The sequence below is a fragment of the Gymnoscopelus braueri genome (assembly GCF_963280865.1).
Source record: "Gymnoscopelus braueri genome assembly, chromosome: 24".
NCBI classification, from domain to species: Eukaryota; Metazoa; Chordata; class Actinopteri; order Myctophiformes; family Myctophidae; genus Gymnoscopelus; species Gymnoscopelus braueri.
The window spans coordinates 4,139,420-4,157,655 of NC_137626.1; the positions used below are offsets into that span (position 1 = coordinate 4,139,420).

Here is an 18,236-nt window from a genome sequence, read left to right on the forward strand (position 1 = left end):
TTTTGTCAGTGCTTGTTTCCTCATCGGACACAATTAAGCGCAACACCAATGGTTTCCTAGCAACGGACGCCATCTAGAGATAAATGCCCAGGCTTGTGCTTGCTGTGTAATGTAAACTGAGTAACTAAGTACATTTACTCAATTACTGTACTTACTACAATTGTTAGGTATTTTTACTTTACTGGAGTATTTCCAATTCTCAATAATTTACTTCCACTACATCTCAGAGGCAAATATTATACTTTTACTCCATAACAATTATTTGAAAACTTTAGTTACTAGTTACATTGTAGATTTTGATTATTATTACAAAACATACATTAACCACTTCAGCCCTATATACATTTCGGCCATTTGAAAATAGCCGATCTACAAGCTCAATGCCTCGCGATGCCACGCATTGTGTAATTGTTTGTTTGTTTTTACCTTGGTTTTATTTTGTATTTATCTATGTTTCTTTATTATTTTCACTGTTATTATTATTGTTTCTTTCCTTTCTTTTTAATGATTATTGTTCTGTGAATCACATTGGTCTAATAATGCATAATTATCACACTGGGAGTCTGTGAAATTTTACCAAAATTACCAAAATTGTGATCTGGTATTTTCAAATGAAATGGCCGAAATGTATATAGGGCTGAAGTTGTTAATGAATGTTTTATAATATCATAATTTATATCTGCAAAGTAACTAGTAAGTAGTACTTTTCAAGTTTTCAATGAATTGTAGTTGGAGTAAAAGTATATTTGCCTCTGAGATGTAGTGGAGTAGAAGTAAGAGTACTGAAAATTGGGAATACTCCAGTAAATTAAAAAATACCTAAAACTGTACTTGAGTAAATGTACTTAGAAAACAGCAGTCGTGCTGGAAGTGGACAGAAGGTGGTCCGTGTTTTGTAAACAAGGTGGCCAAAATATACAATCATGTTTAATGACATTTAATTGTCACATGTACCATTGTGCTTTACACAAAGCATCAAGCAAAGGAAACACAATCATAAAATAAATTATAGATAAACCCTCCAATCAATCCACCCATGTCTTAATTGAACCAAATAACTGATCTGGTTTCATGTTACTTTCAACTGAAGTGGAATCTCTGAAGGGAGAGGTCAGAGGTCAAAATAACATCATGGTTCATGTTGTTGTGGTTTATTATTTTATATTTAAACTCAGTCCAGCTGCAGTGAGTAGAAACATTTGGTACAAGCAGTGTTCCATGTGTTAAAATTATGTTTTAAAGGCCTTTTCTTCACCACTCAGTTTACAGTACTCTGTCGTCATAGCGATAATAGCCTAATGACAAGCTCACAACGAGTCACCATTCAATGTGTTGTGAGCTTGTAGATCTGCTATTTAACAAAAATAAAAATAAAAGAAAAAAAGATGTATATTGTTTTAAATGTGCCCAAAATGGGGACATAGATTTTTAATGACATTTTTACATTGTGATATTATCAAACATAAATATCAAACATATCAGACAGTCTACGTTTCCCAAAAGGAAATATTTAATTATATTAATATTAAAATATATCCCCACTAGTGATCAAAATGAATGACCTGGGGAGGATATCAAAAGCAGATGCATCAACCATCCCCCCCCCCCTCCCCCAGCAAATGGGAGCCTGATTTTAAAGGGATAGGGGTAGAACCAGGGACGGCTGCTGAAGAACATCTACACCTGATCAATCAATCTGAATCTGGGAACCTGCATCAGCAAAACAATAATGATGTTGCCTCTGGGGGCACCGCCCAATTCCCCCGTGTAGAGACCGGATGTCGGCCCCGTTGACTCTCCCTCAGCACCTCCTCTTCTCTCCTTCAGCCCTTCATCATCTCTCCCTCAGCACCTCCTCTTCCGGTGGTTGTTCCTTTTGTTTTCATTCCTAATAAGCACAACTCTACACGTTGTAATGGCAGTTGCTGACAGATTCAGCCGCAGAGCTCTGAATCTGTTCTTCAGAGATTAACGCCTGATAAACACAACCTCCATCTGTCTCTGTGTGTCAGTCAGTCAGGAGGTCACAACAACTAGCAGGTGTGGACACCAGGGGGCGCTGTCTCCCTGCATCAGATGCTGGTTGGTGTTCTGAGCAGATCTGTGTCCTGAGAAACTCTGCTACCTCTTCCTGAGACATGGAGCCCAGCTGCTGTTCAGTCATCTGCTCCACCAGAGACACACAGAGAAACAACACCAATTAACCACTTAACATCGGGGTCCCCCAGGGCTCTATACTTGGTTCCACTCATTTGTCTCCCTCAAATATTCTCGTAGAAAATAGCCTGATCTACAAGCTCAAAGCGCGTCGCAACACACCACATTGTTCGCCCCTAGAATAGGCTCTGTGCATAACTGTAGTTCCCTTTTCCCGCAGGTGGCATAAACATTTCCTGTTCCGGGTTTCATTCGATTGGCTCAGCAGCAGATTTGAACCGGAAACACATATGAAGGTACCAGGATTTTTTTTTGCCTAGGGCGCCAAATTGCCTAGCACCGGCCCTGCAAACATTTTGCACCTTAATCCCATGTACAACGCACTGACTTTTGTCTTTTTTATTGTGTTTTTCTAGCACCTTAACTAACGTCCATAGTATATCATGCACAGTATACACCTGCTGCTGATGCTATGCTCACACACTTTTATATCTTATCTCAGGTACCATGTGTAAATATGTAGATCATTTGTTATTAGTTATTAGTTTTTTTCTTGTTTGATCTCCTTTCCCCCCTTGCCCCTCCTCTTCTTCTTCCCTTTCTTTCTTCTATGGAAATAACGATACGATGGGAACTGTGCATGAAAACTAATTTCACCCACTTTTTTACTTCTGTAAACCTGTAATGTGACAATAAAGCTGATTCTGACGGGCGTTAGGGTTCAAGTAATATGTTTTATCCATTAAAATAAGATATGCATTGCAGCATAAAGTATCCCAAATGTTATATCCTAAATGAATAAGAATGCAAGGAAGGAATGAAGTAATTACAATGACAGACGAACAAGTGACGACAGTGTAGTGTGTTAGTACACAGACTCACCACCAGGGGGGAATATCCCAGCTTCTTCAAATGGCGAATCTTCAGAGCCAGGTGAGCACGGGGATGAGACGTACCGTAACAGAACGCTGAAGACGGAGTGTACATCACCGCCGTTCTACCAACACACATAGAAACATAGTGTTTACATCACTGTTGTTCTACTTTTTTTTTGCTAGGGTGGGATGGCTCAGGGCAGAGGACAGAGCACAGTAACTTGCAATGGCCCTGGTCTACAAGATACACCACAACCTTAAGATACCCATGTATAGATCTGTATAGCAGATCTACAAGCTCACAATGCGTCGCATCGCGACACATTGTGAGCTTGTAGATCTGCTATTTTCAAAGGACATTTATACATTTGAAAACTTGTGAAATCGGACATTCTACATAATGAGTACTTTTACTTTCGGTACTTTAAGTACATTTTGATACCAATACTTTTGTACTTGAATTCTCCGGGCTTTTACTTGTAACAGAGTATTTCTAGATAGCAACTATTGATACTTTTACTTAAGTAACACATTTGAGTACTTTTCCCACCACTGCATGATATGAAAATGTTTCGAGAACAAACCAACGTAATCTACCATGATGAGCCGGACGGATGTGTGTCTTACCGTATGCTGCCCCCTGCTGGAGACTGTTCTGCGTTGACCAGGGGTTTGGTGATCACAGCATCTGTGTGGAACACACAGAAAAGACTAAGCACTTATGACCCATTTCATTCTCTGTGGTCGTGTGCGAGATTATCTACGGACACACCGATCTGTGCGCCCGCCCCGCGCCCCTCCCCCTCCCCCAATGTGCAGCATTGAGAGCCCTGACGTCACAACATTCGGAGCGACGCCCACTGCACTCTGGTTGCATGGTTGGGGAAATGAAAAGTTGTCTCCCACTTCCTATGCCAGGAATGTCAACAGCGCGAGCTTTGGGAATGCACTGCGGATTTGTAGCGGAAGTTGAGAGTTGTGTAAGTCCCGGGAAAGACGCGCTGTGATTGGCCAGTAGTCAGTTTGAGTGTCAGTTGGGGCAAACGCAGTCCCCACAACATCATTTACTATTCTGTGCCTATCGGTACATAACTCGGACGGGGCTGAGTAGGCTCAAAGCGAACTTCGCAACGTTCGGCACAGCAACTCGCGCGCTCGGTGGTGCCTCTCGTGGCTCAAGTTCGCCTGAGACTGCGCCAGTGGTGAAAGTGGGCCGGCACGGTCCGGAACTCCGGTAAAAGATTAGGTGCCGGAACGCCGTTCCGTTAAGAAAAAGTCGAAAGTAGTTGTGAAAATCCCTTATTAAATAACCTGCCACAGACCCATGGCCATGTTCAAGAAGAAAACATAATCTACTAACGTCAGATTAATATTAATACACAAGTTGTGGAATATTGCAATCTACCTTATACCAATGAAAAGACCTAAAAACGAGTTAACTCGATCTAGGCAATCAAGCGATGGATTCTAAAAACGAGTTAAAGGGATACTTCACTCTCGGGCCGGGGACACATTTAAACAAAATATTAAAAATAAATGAAAAAAAGTTATGGAAAATTCATGGCCCCCTCACACATTAGTAGGACACTGCGTGTCGTGAGGGGGCCATGAATTTTCCATAACTTTTTTCATTTATTTTTAATATTTTTTTTAAATGTGTCCCCGGCCCGAGAGTGAAGTATCCCTTTAACTCGATCTAGGCAATCAATGTGTTAACATACACAAGTGTTAAATTTTCTAATAAAGTGCTTTTGAATTGTTCCACTGTGTGTTTGTGTCAGCTTAATCTGTGCTATTTTTACGGTGTTTATTTATTTTACTGAGCCGAGAAGCGTCTCGTCTCGTCTTCTCCAGCAAAACGAAACTGGGACTGGGATCAATTCACTTTGCAGCTTGAAGATCCGGTATAAAACGGATACGGAAACGGCCTTTGTCCGTGCCTATGTGTGTATGTGCAAATTACCGGATAAAGAAGGCAGGCTTTACGACGAATTAAATCCCACCAACGTTCAAAACATGTTTCTGGTTGGCTGACAGACTAGAATAGTTAGTTCTGATTGGTTCAACACGTCTTTTCTGGAAAAAAAGAAAAGAAAAGAAACGCGAGGGGAGATATACACTGTTTTGATGAAGAATGCAATTTAAAAAATAAATGAAGCACAATGCAACGAAAACTAACTGAGATGTTTAAGAGAAAAGAAGACAGAGTTGAAGAAGCTGACAATGTGGTTAAAAACAAAGTTTGTAGAACAACAACGCCCAGGTACAGTGGTGGGAAGTAAAAGTATCAATACTGCAATGTATGTATGTAAAGCACTCTGTTAAAAGTTTGGAATTGAAAATTTACTTGAGTGAAAGTACAAAAGTATTGGTATCAAAATGTACTTCTATGCATGATATCATGTGCTTGTCATTTCTACACCATACCAGGCATTAAGAAATTGATCTTCAGGGATGCATGAATGAGGAAAAAAGCCTATAGTTATACCTATAACTTATAGGTATAACTGTGGCAAAATCTATGCATTTTACGAGTTTTGGGCCCCCCAAAACATTTTGGACCCCCCCAAAAAAATTCGGCCTCTGCGCCCCTCCGTCGCTTTCCGGTCCAAAACTATACTTTATCGGCGAAAAAAAGTAGTCTGTGGTGGTTAGAAAAAGTATTGTCCCAAGCGGGAGTCAAACCTACACTCCCCGTGGTAGTGGATTGGTAGTCTAATGATCAGCGAGGTGCGCCACTGTGGCCGGTGCTGAGACTGGGTATTCGGGCTGTATTTAGAATGTGACGTCCTAACTCTTCTAATGTAGAAGAAAGAAGTCCCTGCGCGGGCGCCCACCCACAACAAATCCGCCATGCACTACCATATATAGCATCAACAGCCTGGTCCAGATTCTTATTTTGAGCAAAACGCGAAGGAAAATAAAAGCCTGGAGATCGAGGCTAATAATTTGGTCAAAGACGAAAACTAAAACATCTCCATAAAATAAGTCACTGACATCATAGTTGATGATGTCAGATTCCAGTCGGCTTGACTTAAAAGCTGATTACACAGAGTGTGAGGAGAACTTTTTAGTCTCAGTGTGTAGAAATGACGTCTGCCGGCAGTCTCCTGTCTGAAGATCATTTACGTTGTGCTATCTGTCTGCATCACACATTACTGGGACACTAGTCGTGTGTGTCAGTGTCCGCTGTGTAAAACGCTATTCTATAAGAGACCGAAAGTATCTGTGAGATGGTTCATCAGTTCAGGAATCACAAGTTGAAAGAAGAGTATGAAGCAAAGACAGAGGCTGAAATTCAGGAGATGATCCAGGAGAGACACGAGAAGATTCAGGCGGTCAAACACTCAGTAGAGATCAGCAGGAAAGATGCAGACACAGTGATAGCAGGCAGTGTGCAGGCCTTCACTGATCTGATCAGCTGTATTGAGAAACCAGGCTGAGCTCATTGATGTGATTGAAGAGAAGCAGAAAACAACAGAGAAACAGGCTTCATCAAAGATCTGCATAAGGAAATCACTCAGTTAGAGAAGAGATGCTCTGAGCTGAAGCAGCTCTCACACACTGAAGACCACTTCCACCTCCACAGCTTGACATCCATCAACACACCTCCACCCACCAAGGACTGGACAGAGGTCAATGTCCATCAGTGGTCATATGTGGGGACTGTGAGGACAGCTGTGGCTCAGCTGGAGAAGACACTCAGTCAAGAGATGAAGAAGAAACTTTTTGATGTTGAGCTGAGGATGATCCAGCAATGTGCAGTGGATGTGACTCTGGACCCTGATACAGCACATCGCTACCACATCGTGCCAGCAATTTTTCAATTTTCTTATACCTTTTTCAAGTAGTCACAGAATATTTATCTCCAGTATAATCGATCCCCTGATGGGTGCTAATCACTGAGGGTTGCACTGTGTGGTTTCACAAATGTTACATAAAAACTAAGCTATGATGACTACAACTAAGACTAAATATACTGACAATTTCGTCAACAAATCAAAACTAGACTAAAATGAGATCCAGTAGTACTAAGACAAGTCATTTCATGTTTGGTGTCGGGTGTTGCGCTCTGAAAATAGCAGATCTACAAGCTCTCTGCGACGTGTTGTGAGCTTGTAGATCTGCTATTTTCAGCATGCAACCAAGTGTAAAATCAGCCATTACGACGCCATCAAGGCACCACCAGAATACATTATAGTCGACTAAATCAACTGTAGATTTAGTCGACTATAATCTTATGATATTAGTCGACTGAAACTAGACAAAAACTAAAACATTTCAGAATGACTAAAATATGACTAAAACTAAATGGAATTTTATTCAAAAGACTATGACTAAAACGACATCAAAATTTGCCGTCTAAATCAACACTGATACACATCTGCTATTATTTGTAACGTACCGATCATGTAGAAGTGATGGAGCAGCACCGCCTCCTGCAGGGAGGCCCCGGGCAGTGCGGCCATCACAGCCTGCAGGCCCTGGGACAGCAGCGGGGGGGTGAGGAGCGTTCCCTGGCCCCCCCCGCGGCCCACCAGGGCAGAGGGGACCGCCAGCGGGGAGGGCAGGTCCAGACGAAGACAGCGGTCCACCGTCTGGAGCATCCACCTGTGATGATTAAGATAGCTGTCCCTCTGGACACAAGGATGGACAGGAGAGAGAGAGAGAGAGAGAGAGAGAGAGAGAGAGAGAGAGAGGAGAGAGGAGAGAGGAGAGAGAGAGAGAGAGAGAGAGAGAGAGGAGAGAGAGGAGAGAGGAGAGGAGAGGAGGAGAGAGAGAGAGAGAGAGAGAGAGAGAGAGAGAGAGAGGAGAGGAGAGAGGAGGAGAGGAGAGAGAGAGAGAGAGAGAGAGAGAGAGAGGAGAGAGGAGAGAGGAGAGAGGAGAGAGAGAGAGAGAGAGGAGAGAGAGAGAGAGAGAGAGAGAGAGAGAGAGAGAGAGAGAGAGAGAGAGAGAGAGGCAGGAGAAAAGATGAAAGGACGGAAAGAAGAAAAAAGAAAGAAAGAAAGAAAGAAAGAAAGAATTAGGATGTTGATTACAGTTATACTGCATGTCCAGCACAGAGCTCTGCAGTAAATGCCGGCGGTGTAAAGTAACTAATTACATTTACTCAAGTATTGTACTTAACTAGAATTTTGAGGTATTTTTCACTTTACTGGAGTATTTCCAATTTTTCAGTACTTCTACTTCTACTCCACTACATCTCAGGGGCAAATACTGCACTTTTACTCCACTATAATTACTTGAAAACTTTAGTTACTAGTTACTTTGAAGGTTTTGAATACAAAACATACATTAACCACTTCAGCCCTATATACAGTAGGCCTATATACTTCGACCATGTGAAAATAGCAGATCTACAAGCTCTTGTAGAATCGGCTATTTTCAAAAGATTTGTATACATTTTGAACTTGTGAAATGGGACATTCTGAGTACTTTTACTTTTGATGCCAATACTTTTACTCAAGTAAATTGTGATTACTGGTATTGATAGTTTTACTTAAGTAAAAAAAAAATCAAGTACTTTTTCCACCACTGGACACTGACCTGGGTTGCTGAGCTCTTCCAGCACAGAGCTCTTCAGCAGGTGTTCCAGAGGAGCAGAGGGAAAGTGTCCCAGCAGACACAGAAAGTAGACCGTGTTTAGCACCTCATGAGCGGACATCTTGGACAGGTAGGACTGTAGCACCCGGGTCAGACTGTCCAGAAACCTGCAGACCACAACGTTGGAGAGTGTCGTTAAGGCAAAGATTAACCAGTAAAAAAAAGTCCTGTAAAGATTTTAAACAGTCATTTATAACAGCATTGTAACATCCATTGTATCGTTCTTTTATGTCTGTTAGGACTAAACCACAGACGTGCTGCTCCTCCTAAACTAATGCTGCAGAGTCCTAGCACAGAGGATATCTTGGGAAGCAACAACAATGTTTCAGAAAAAGGTATCCATTAACTTTAAATTAAAATACAGAAATACATTTCCTGAACACTGTGTTGCGACAGACACGGCTAAAAACAGTGTTCAGAGAAGTTGTCAAAAAACACATTTATATGGAATGGTATACACCAGAAACATAACTTTTTTAATTTCTATCCCAGGATTTTTGTAACCCACTCTTTTCACCCAGTGTCAATTGCCTAAGCATGTAATCCGGGCGCTACTCTCCCTCTGCCAGCCTGGGGAGAGCCCCGAACTGAGCTCATGCTTCCTTCAATGCATGAGGAGTGAGCAGGCCGCTTCTGATCACCTGACAGGGGGGAGTGTCCCCGGTAGGACGTAGCTTCTTATCACCTGACAGGGGGGGGGGTTTCCCCGGTAGGATGTAGCTTCTTATCACCTGACAGGGGGGAGTTTCCCCGGTAGGACGTAGCTTCTTATCACCTGACAGGGGGGAGTTTCTCCGGTAGGACGTAGCTTCTTATCACCTGACAGGGGGGAGTTTCCCTGGTAGGACGTAGCGCGTGGAAGGAACACGTTATTCCAACCAGTTCCTTTCCCCTCCATCAGGCGCCCCGGCTGACCAGGGGGAGGCAGTATAGAGACCAGGATTACTGCATGTTTTTTGTGAGGGTATTAACTACCCTAGGGGACACGGGGAGAACATGCAAACTCCACACAGAGTAGACCCTTTCACCAACCCCACCTAGGGTATGGGCGCTGATGACGCGGAGGAGAGGACACGCCCCCAGCGCCCCGTGGTGGTTGAGAGAGTAGATCTACACATACTGTTGTCTGTGGGGGTGTGGGTGGTAGTTGAGAGAGGAGTAGATCTACACATACTGTTGTCTGTGGGGGTGTGGGTGGTAGTTGAGAGAGGAGTAGATCTTCAGTATGCTCTGCAGGTCTCTGAGCGTCAGGACATCTGGGTTCCTCATCACCCTCTGGGAGAACACCTCCATCAGGGCTGTGGGACAGAAGACCAGGTCCTCCAACGCCAACAGGAAGAGGATCAGCTGTGTGGAGGAACCATGAGACCAGAGAGACCAGATCAAAGATAGTAGATTTAGAAAGATACACCGTCCCAATTGGAGCCACTAGAGGCGAAATGGTACACACGTCCTACAAATGGTAGGATTTGTGGGCACCGTTTGATGGCAGATTTCGTGAACGTCCTGTATTTACTGGTGCTAGATCCTGCGAGAGAGTGTTGCTGGGACAGAGAAAGGTCAATAACAAAGTAGATTTAATCCTGATTTGTCTCTCCAAAAGCCATTTGTAAATATTGTGTGGCTTGTGCCGATCGGGTCCAATATTTAGTTCAGTGACCATGGGGCTAAAGAAGCTGTGTTCACCTTCACTCTTCCATTGGAAATAATAGACTCCAGCCTGCCTCGGGTTCCCCCTATATGCATTAAGCAGTGGCGGGCCGCCATCCCTTAAATCAGCCCGCCACAGTATGATTTTTTCAACAAAACAAAAAAAATCAAAAAATGCTTTAAAAAAAAGAAATCACACCCAGTGTGAAGTGAGCGGTGCTATTTATGAGTTATTAATTTCATCATGCATCTCGGTAGCCAATCACAGCACGTCCTGCGAAGTGACGTGCTTACATTTTTTACATTATTATTAATTTCATCATGCGCCTCGCTAGCCAATCAGAAAAATTAATTATATTATATTTTCCTAAATCTGGAGACAATTCATATGTAAACTATACAGATATTTTCCTGCTCATTACTGTGCGCATGTACTATATAAGTCTTCGTGTTTGAGCACAAATATGCATTTTGAGAACCCAAAAATGTTCGGCGCACGCCACGCATCCTCCCCCACACCTTCAGCTTCTGGCTAGGGGAAACACTCTCCTACTTCAAACAGATAAGGGAAGTAAACCGGAGCCGGTATGTGTTTCTCTAGTCTAGGTTTTGACGTTTAACCCATTAAGACCTGGAACGCATGTTTTTTAGATTTGAGCTAAAAAGCATTATTTTACACTTTGGGCTATTCAAAAATAGCAGATATACAAGCTCGTAGCACGGCACCGAGTGCCGCGCTACGAGCTTGTAGATCTGCTATTTTTGAAAAATCGTGAAAATGTGTGCAAATCTTTGAAATATATATTTTTAAAGCGAACATTTTTAACTAAAATCTTTGTTTCTGGGGGTCCCTGGAACAACATTTTGATGGGGGTCCGTGGCCAAATACATATAATTTTGGGGGTCCTTGACATGAAAAAGTTTGAGCACCACTGATATAGAAACATACGTTTTTCAGAATACCGTTGGGATTAGGAGACATGTAGAATCGGCTTCAGGTCTTAATGGGTTAGAAGATGTAGACGGGAGTGATCTGAAGACGGAGCTACAACAGAAAATAACCCCTGAATTACACTTAGTTGCGCTCCTATGCTGCGCACCAACAACGGCTACGTGCAAACTAGCTCACAACGCGTTGCGCTGCGACGCGTTGTGAGCGTGTAGATACCATGGTATGACGGAGATGAGGCCTAAAGGTCTTCTCACACAGCGAGCGACTGATGCGCCTAGTAATTACCTTTGAAAGGCACGGCTACAAACAGGCACACTCCCATGAAACTGAATCAGGGTCAACAAAGTATAAAGCCGGGGTTTAAGTGGCAAAGTGCACTAGTTTCTACAAAACTACACAGTGCGCGCGTGCGTGAGTACAATTCCGTGCACAGTCAGTAGAGGGCAGCACCTGCTTGTTGCTCCACATGTCCACAGAGGAGGCCAGGTGTTCAGACAGCTCCGTCAACAGACCTGTGTCTCTGTAGTTCAGCTCTCTGCAAGACCTGAGCAACAATATCAGTCTGTTGAACGGGATGGTGTGGATGTTCTCTGGACCACAGGAGGACAAGAGGACACACAGGAGGACATGAAGACATGAAGAAGGGGAGGAAGAAGAACAAGAGTGAGAGTAATTATGAATTCCAGGGTTTCCTGTTATTAACATATAGGTGTGGGGTTTTTTTGCCTGCCACATGAACCCTAGCGTTAGCCTGGTAAACCACCCCCGGTCGCGGAATTCAATTTAATTAAATCTGTTGTAGAGGGAAATACTTACGGCCCTCGTACAGAGCCCAGGGGTACTCCGGTCAACTAATATAGGGTTTAAGTGGTTAACTACAGCGGTAAATAGGTTACGTACGTTTGAATTTAGTTTGTAAATCAATATTTTCTCCAGATTTTCCGAATGAATCAGCACTTTAAAATGCATTATAATCCCACAATGACGTAGTAAATCAGATAAAAACTGTGATTGAAAATCTAACAAATCACATGATTGGAAAATGGTTGGCAATGACGTCAAGTACTGTGAGTCATGGCCAACGGGTTAAGGTTGCTGTAGTGACATTTTCTTGTTAAAATAAGTGTTAAATAGCCCTATATCATTGCTATAGAGTGTTTGTTCAGTGACCGGGGTCTCCCTGTCTCTCCAGCTCTTTAATAAACAGAAAACACTTGTTTAGGTCAGGATACAGATTAAACAAGTGCAATTAGAAGTGATGAAATTCAAATAGATAAAAGAGCAGACAAAAACTCTTCTAATCTCTAAGTGAATTAAACCAGAACCCCCGTCTCACCTGCTATGGTCTTGCTACAGATGTCCAGCAGGGGTTTGGAGTAGAAGCCCAAGGCAGTCATGGTGGAGATCATGTACAAGCAGTTAGGGATCGTAAACTGATCCTTCATGGACAACGCTTTTCTCTGGAGGAAGAAGACAGGAGGAATATGACTGTTAGAAGACAGTTTTTATTTTAAACAGTGGTTCTCAGAGGTCTGTGATCGCGGACTGAGCTTCTCCATGGAGCACTACCATTATACCATTATAATTATCTTAACATTCTTGTATTATACCATTATATACTATCTAACATTATTGTTATACTGTATTATATTATTTCATTATATACTATCTTACATTATTATATTCATTGATTCATTGATGATCACAAAAAAAAAAAAACCTGCTCACTTCCTTGTTATTCGATTTGGAAAAACCTGCATTCAACTGCCCATTTCTGGTCTAAAAAGTAACAGCACGGTAGATTAGAAATGGTAAATGGTGCATTTATATAGCGCTTTTATCCAAAGCTCTTTACATTGATTGTGCCATTAACCCATTCACACACGATTCATACACCGATGGCGGAGGAAACCATGCAAGGCATCGGGAGCAATTAGGGGTTCAGCGTCTTGCTCAAGGACACTTCGACACTAACTCTAGGGGAGCGCCCCTCGAACTGGGAACCTTGCGGTTTTCCAGTTCACTCTACCCGGCCACTCTACCCCGCCACTCTACCCCTGAGCCACTGCCGCCCCAGAACCTTTAGGGGGCGACACCAACCTCTAGTTTCTTCTTCAGGTCCAGAGGAGAGTCTTTCCCCACGATTCTCATCATGGTCTGCAGGGCCATGACTGTCTTTATGCTGGGAAGATCAGAGTCCACCTTCAGCCTGGGGTTCAGCAGCAAGGGGAGAGGACAGGGTTAAAGGGATATCACTGGGGTTCAGCAGCAAGGGGAGAGGACAGGGTTAAAGGGATATCACTGGGGTTCAGCAGCAAGGGGAGAGGACAGGGTTAAAGGGATATCACTGGGGTTCAGCAGCAAGGGGAGAGGACAGGGTTAAAGGGATATCACTGGGGTTCAGCAGCAAGGGGAGAGGACAGGGTTAAAGGGATATCACTGGGGTTCAGCAGCAAGGGGAGAGGACAGGGTTAAAGGGATATCACTGGGGTTCAGCAGCAAGGGGAGAGGACAGGGTTAAAGGGATATCACTGGGGTTCAGCAGCAAGGGGAGAGGACAGGGTTAAAGGGATATCACTGGGGTTCAGCAGCAAGGGGAGAGGACAGGGTTAAAGGGATATCACTGGGGTTCAGCAGCAAGGGGAGAGGACAGGGTTAAAGGGATATCACTGGGGTTCAGCAGCAAGGGGAGAGGACAGGGTTAAAGGGATATCACTGGGGTTCAGCAGCAAGGGGAGAGGACAGGGTTAAAGGGATATCACTGGGGTTCAGCAGCAAGGGGAGAGGACAGGGTTAAAGGGATATCACTGGGGTTCAGCAGCAAGGGGAGAGGACAGGGTTAAATGGATAGCACTGGGGTTCAGCAGCAAGGGGAGAGGACAGGGTTAAAGGGATATCACTGGGGTTCAGCAGCAAGGGGAGAGGACAGGGTTAAAGGGATATCACTGGGATTGGTATTATTTAACCCTTTAAGACCTGAGGCCCATTCTACAAAATGTCTTCTAAATCACTAGTTCTCACACTTTCAAGATTGTTCTAAAATGTTAGCCAACGCTAACATCTAAAATGTCAGATGCTTTCCTGTTAGAATGGGTTAAGTCAGAGTCTGTTGTATGACACTGTTAGTGACACAACCCCAAGCCGTTGTGCTTTTATGGGCGATCCAGTTTAGAGGACCTTGTGTTGTTAACTGTACTTCCATGTACCTTTTCCATGTCTTTCTAAATAAAGTACTTCAATCAATTAATCAATCATTCAATCAATCAATCAATCCCTGTGATATTTGGGGTTGTGAAACACAGCACTACAGTAGCTCACAATAGACAGACAGACAGACAGACAGACAGACAGACAGACAGATACACACACACACACACCTCATGCCTTCCTTCAGTGCAGTGATGTTGGCTCTGTTCTCCAGATGTTCCAGAGAGGAAGCCAGGACAGACAGACTCCTCTCATCAAACTCATTCAGCTTCTCCTGCAAAGCACACACAACAACACATTAATACAAAAAGGTTGAATATCCCAATATCTATTACAAGTGGTGGAAAACAACCAAGCTGCAATTAAACACAACTAGACTGTCTCCAAACCCACCTTAATTTTTCGGAATTCAGTCATAGAGGTGAGTGGAATCGCTGCGTTCATGATTTGAGGCATTTTGTTGAAAATGAGCCACTCCTGCAAGCTTTAGATGCCAATCTCAGCCAATCAGAATGGAATATGAAAAATCGGACAGGTACGTGTTGTAAGAGTAATAACAAACAAAAAAATGTGTTTTGCAAAAATCGGCCTCCTGGTGGCGCTATAACAGGCCGATGTGAAAGTCTAGGGGCAGACTCTTCTCTCTTCTGCTCTGGCAGCCAGGGAGTGTGTGTGCACAGTTTCACACTGATCGGGCCGGCGGTGCCGGATATTACTGGTCACAGCAGTGTTGATTTTGACATACTCTTTTGAATAAAATTAAATTTAGTTTTAGTCATATTTTAGTCATTCTGAAAAGTTTTAGTTTTTGTCTAGTTTTAGTCGACTAAATATCATAAGATTATAGTCGACTAAATCTACAGTTGATTTAGTCGACTAAAATGTATGTTGGCGGTGCCTTGATGGCGTCGTAATGGATTTTACATTTGGTTGCATGCTGAAAATAGCAGATCTACAAGCTTGTAGATCTGCTATTTTCTGAGCAGAACCAAATGACTTGTCTTTTAGTTCTACCGGATCTCTTCTCCACTAGATCCCTCACTAACATTTTAGTCTAGTTTGTATTTGTTGACGAAATTGACAATATATTTAGTCTTAGTTTTAGTCACCATAGCTTAGTTTTTATGTAGTTTACGTCAGTGAATAAAGGTAGTCGACCAACATTTTTTGTCATAGTTTTAGTCGACGAAATTAACACTGATTCACAGACTGACGGACGGACGGACGGACGGGGTTCAAGACATAAGTCTCTCTGCCACGCCTTCGGCCTGGGCGGAGACGACAACATGGCGACCTATAATACCTGGCAGGTTCTGAGGAGGGTGTGGACCACCTTGCTCCGCTGTGGCACGCCCAGCTGGACCGCCGCCAGCAGCGAGTACGCCACGTCGATGCTGGACATGCGCCAGGCGTCCGCCATGGCCCGCCGCAGCAGCGCCTCCAAGCCCGGGTGCTCGAACATCAGCCGCCGCTCGTAGCGCCGCTGGTCGTCCGTCATCTTCTTGGTGGTCTCCCAGATGCGCATCAGACACGTGCTGAGGTGGACGTGGGGGACCACCACGACGCCGGCGCCGCCCTGCTGGTGGGAGGACAGGAGGTCCAACACGTCCGAGGGGGAGGAGCAACCACCCAGCTGGGCCGAGAAGGCCAGTCTGTCGGGTAAGAGATCAGTGGTGAGAAAAAGTACTCTTTTTTTTTTTTTACTTAAGTAAAAGTATCAATACTGCAATGTAGAAATGCTCTGTTACAAAGTCCAGATTTCAAAAGGTATTGGTATCAAAATGTACTTAAAGTACCAAAAGTAGAAAGTACTCATTATGCAGAATGTCCCGTTTCACAAGTTTTCAAATGTATAAAATGTATACAAATCTTTTGAAAATAGCAGATCTGCAAGCTCACAATGAGCTTGTAGATCTGCCATTTTCAAATGGCCGAAATGTGTATAGGGCTGAAGTGGTTAATGTATGTTTTGTAATAATAATCAAAGTAACTAGTAACTAAAGTTTTCAAATAATTGTAGAGGAGTAAAAGTACAATATTTGCCTCTGAGATGAGTAAAAGTACTGAAAATTGGAAATACTCTAGTAAAGTAAAAATTGTACTTAAGTACAATACTTGAGTAAATGTAATTAGTTACTTTACGCCACTGTAACCGTACCTGTCGGGCTCATGATGATGATGAGTCATCAGGGGCGACGACGGTGACGATGAGGACGAGAGATGCTCCTTGTCGTCTAGACGTTCATGTTCGGTCCTACCCTGAGGGTAGGGCTGTCACGGTTACAAAAACATGGAAGTTGACCATTAATTGCCATACAGTACATCGCAACTATAGAGTACAGAAGTCCTGACGTCACTCGTCCATCCCCTGGGTTGTAAAGTCATGTCTCTATGGAGAATAACATTGGGTCATCATAGAATCGTCTCATATAAGAATTGTGGTCCAAAAATAAACAAACAGTCTCGGCGATATTGTCAGGGAGGAGATTCTGTATCGTTATTTGATACAGTCTGTTTCTGGCGAAAATGTAACTAATTCGGCGGAAGTAACATTATCGTTTTCTCACCGTCAGTTGATGCTTCATATCCATAAGAGTCAAACCGCCGGGGTCATTTGTTTATTTTTGGAACACAGTTCTTATTTGACGCGATATTAAACACGTCTATGGGGATTCAGAAAGGGGGGGGGGGGGGAACCGCGACCCAGGTAGGATGCGTAAATGACGTCAGACTTCGGTGCTCTGTCAGGAACGTTGGAACATTAATTATGAATAAAAAATATATTTCTGTTTGGCCTTTTAGGCTTCGCAATCAAACATTGCACAGGGTCAGATATGACAAATAACTTAGATATACAAAGACATTTTTAGACATATATATAAGTATAAAATGACACGTCACAAAGTGACGCGTTGTAAGCCTGTAGATCAGCTATTTCTGTACGAGATTTTTTTGACATGGAAACGATTATGAAGATCATGCAAGAATAATTGCGATTATCTCAAATAATCTAAATGAGTCGATAATGTACTTTATGGTGACAGCAGGCTTACCTGAGAGCAGTGGTGGAAAGTAACTAAGTACATTTACTTAAGTACTGTACTTAAGTAAAATGTGGACGTATTTGTACTTTACTTGAGTATTTCCAATTTCCAATACTTTTACTTCTACTCCACTACTTCTCAGAGGCACATATTGTACTTTTACTCCACTACAATTATTGAAAGCTTTAGTTACTAGTTACTTTGAAGATATAAAACATACATGAACCACTTTAGCCCTATTTTATACCTAGGCTATTTGAAAATAGCAGATCTACAAGCTCACAACGCGTCGCATCGCGACGCGTTGTGAGCGTTGTGTGCGTTGTGTGCGTTGTGTGAGCGTTGTGTGAGCGTTGTGTACTTTAAGTACATTTTGATACCAATACTTTTGTACTTTTACTCAAGTAAATTTTGAATTCCATACTTTTACTTGTGTCAGTACTTTTTCCACCACTACCTGAGAGTAGTATTTGATGGAGCTGGTGGTGTGTCTCCACCTGCGTGACGACGTGGAATAAGACAACGAGCGGTGCCTGGCCGGTGGCGGCGCCACCGTCTGGGGGCCGCCGTCACGCCGCCGTTGCCATAGAGACGACGTGCAGGAGGAGGAGGAGAGGCGGCGAGCGCAGCGGACCACCTGCGCTCCTCCTGATGTCACCTGGACGGACATTATTATGGGACGCTGTCACCTGTTTGCCTAGAGAGAGAGAGATGTGCTCACAGTAGTCAGTGGTGGAAAAATAACTC

General features: G+C 43.3%; 1 protein-coding gene across 1 annotated transcript; it reads right to left on the reverse strand.

The window, feature by feature from the left end:
* Positions 1 to 2,006: 2,006 nt before the first annotated feature.
* LOC308080236 (FAST kinase domain-containing protein 2, mitochondrial-like) lies at positions 2,007 to 18,159 on the reverse strand (the record flags this gene model as incomplete). Its single annotated transcript, XM_080422012.1, has 13 exons — positions 2,007 to 2,164; positions 3,040 to 3,154; positions 3,660 to 3,720; positions 7,438 to 7,669; positions 8,557 to 8,743; positions 9,811 to 9,983; positions 11,689 to 11,828; positions 12,575 to 12,698; positions 13,339 to 13,447; positions 14,616 to 14,719; positions 15,749 to 16,097; positions 16,604 to 16,716; positions 17,947 to 18,159. The coding sequence occupies 13 exons, from the start codon at positions 18,157 to 18,159 to the stop codon at positions 2,009 to 2,011; spliced, it is 2,076 nt and encodes a 691-aa protein (XP_080278138.1). The 3' UTR covers positions 2,007 to 2,008.
* Positions 18,160 to 18,236: the final 77 nt, after the last annotated feature.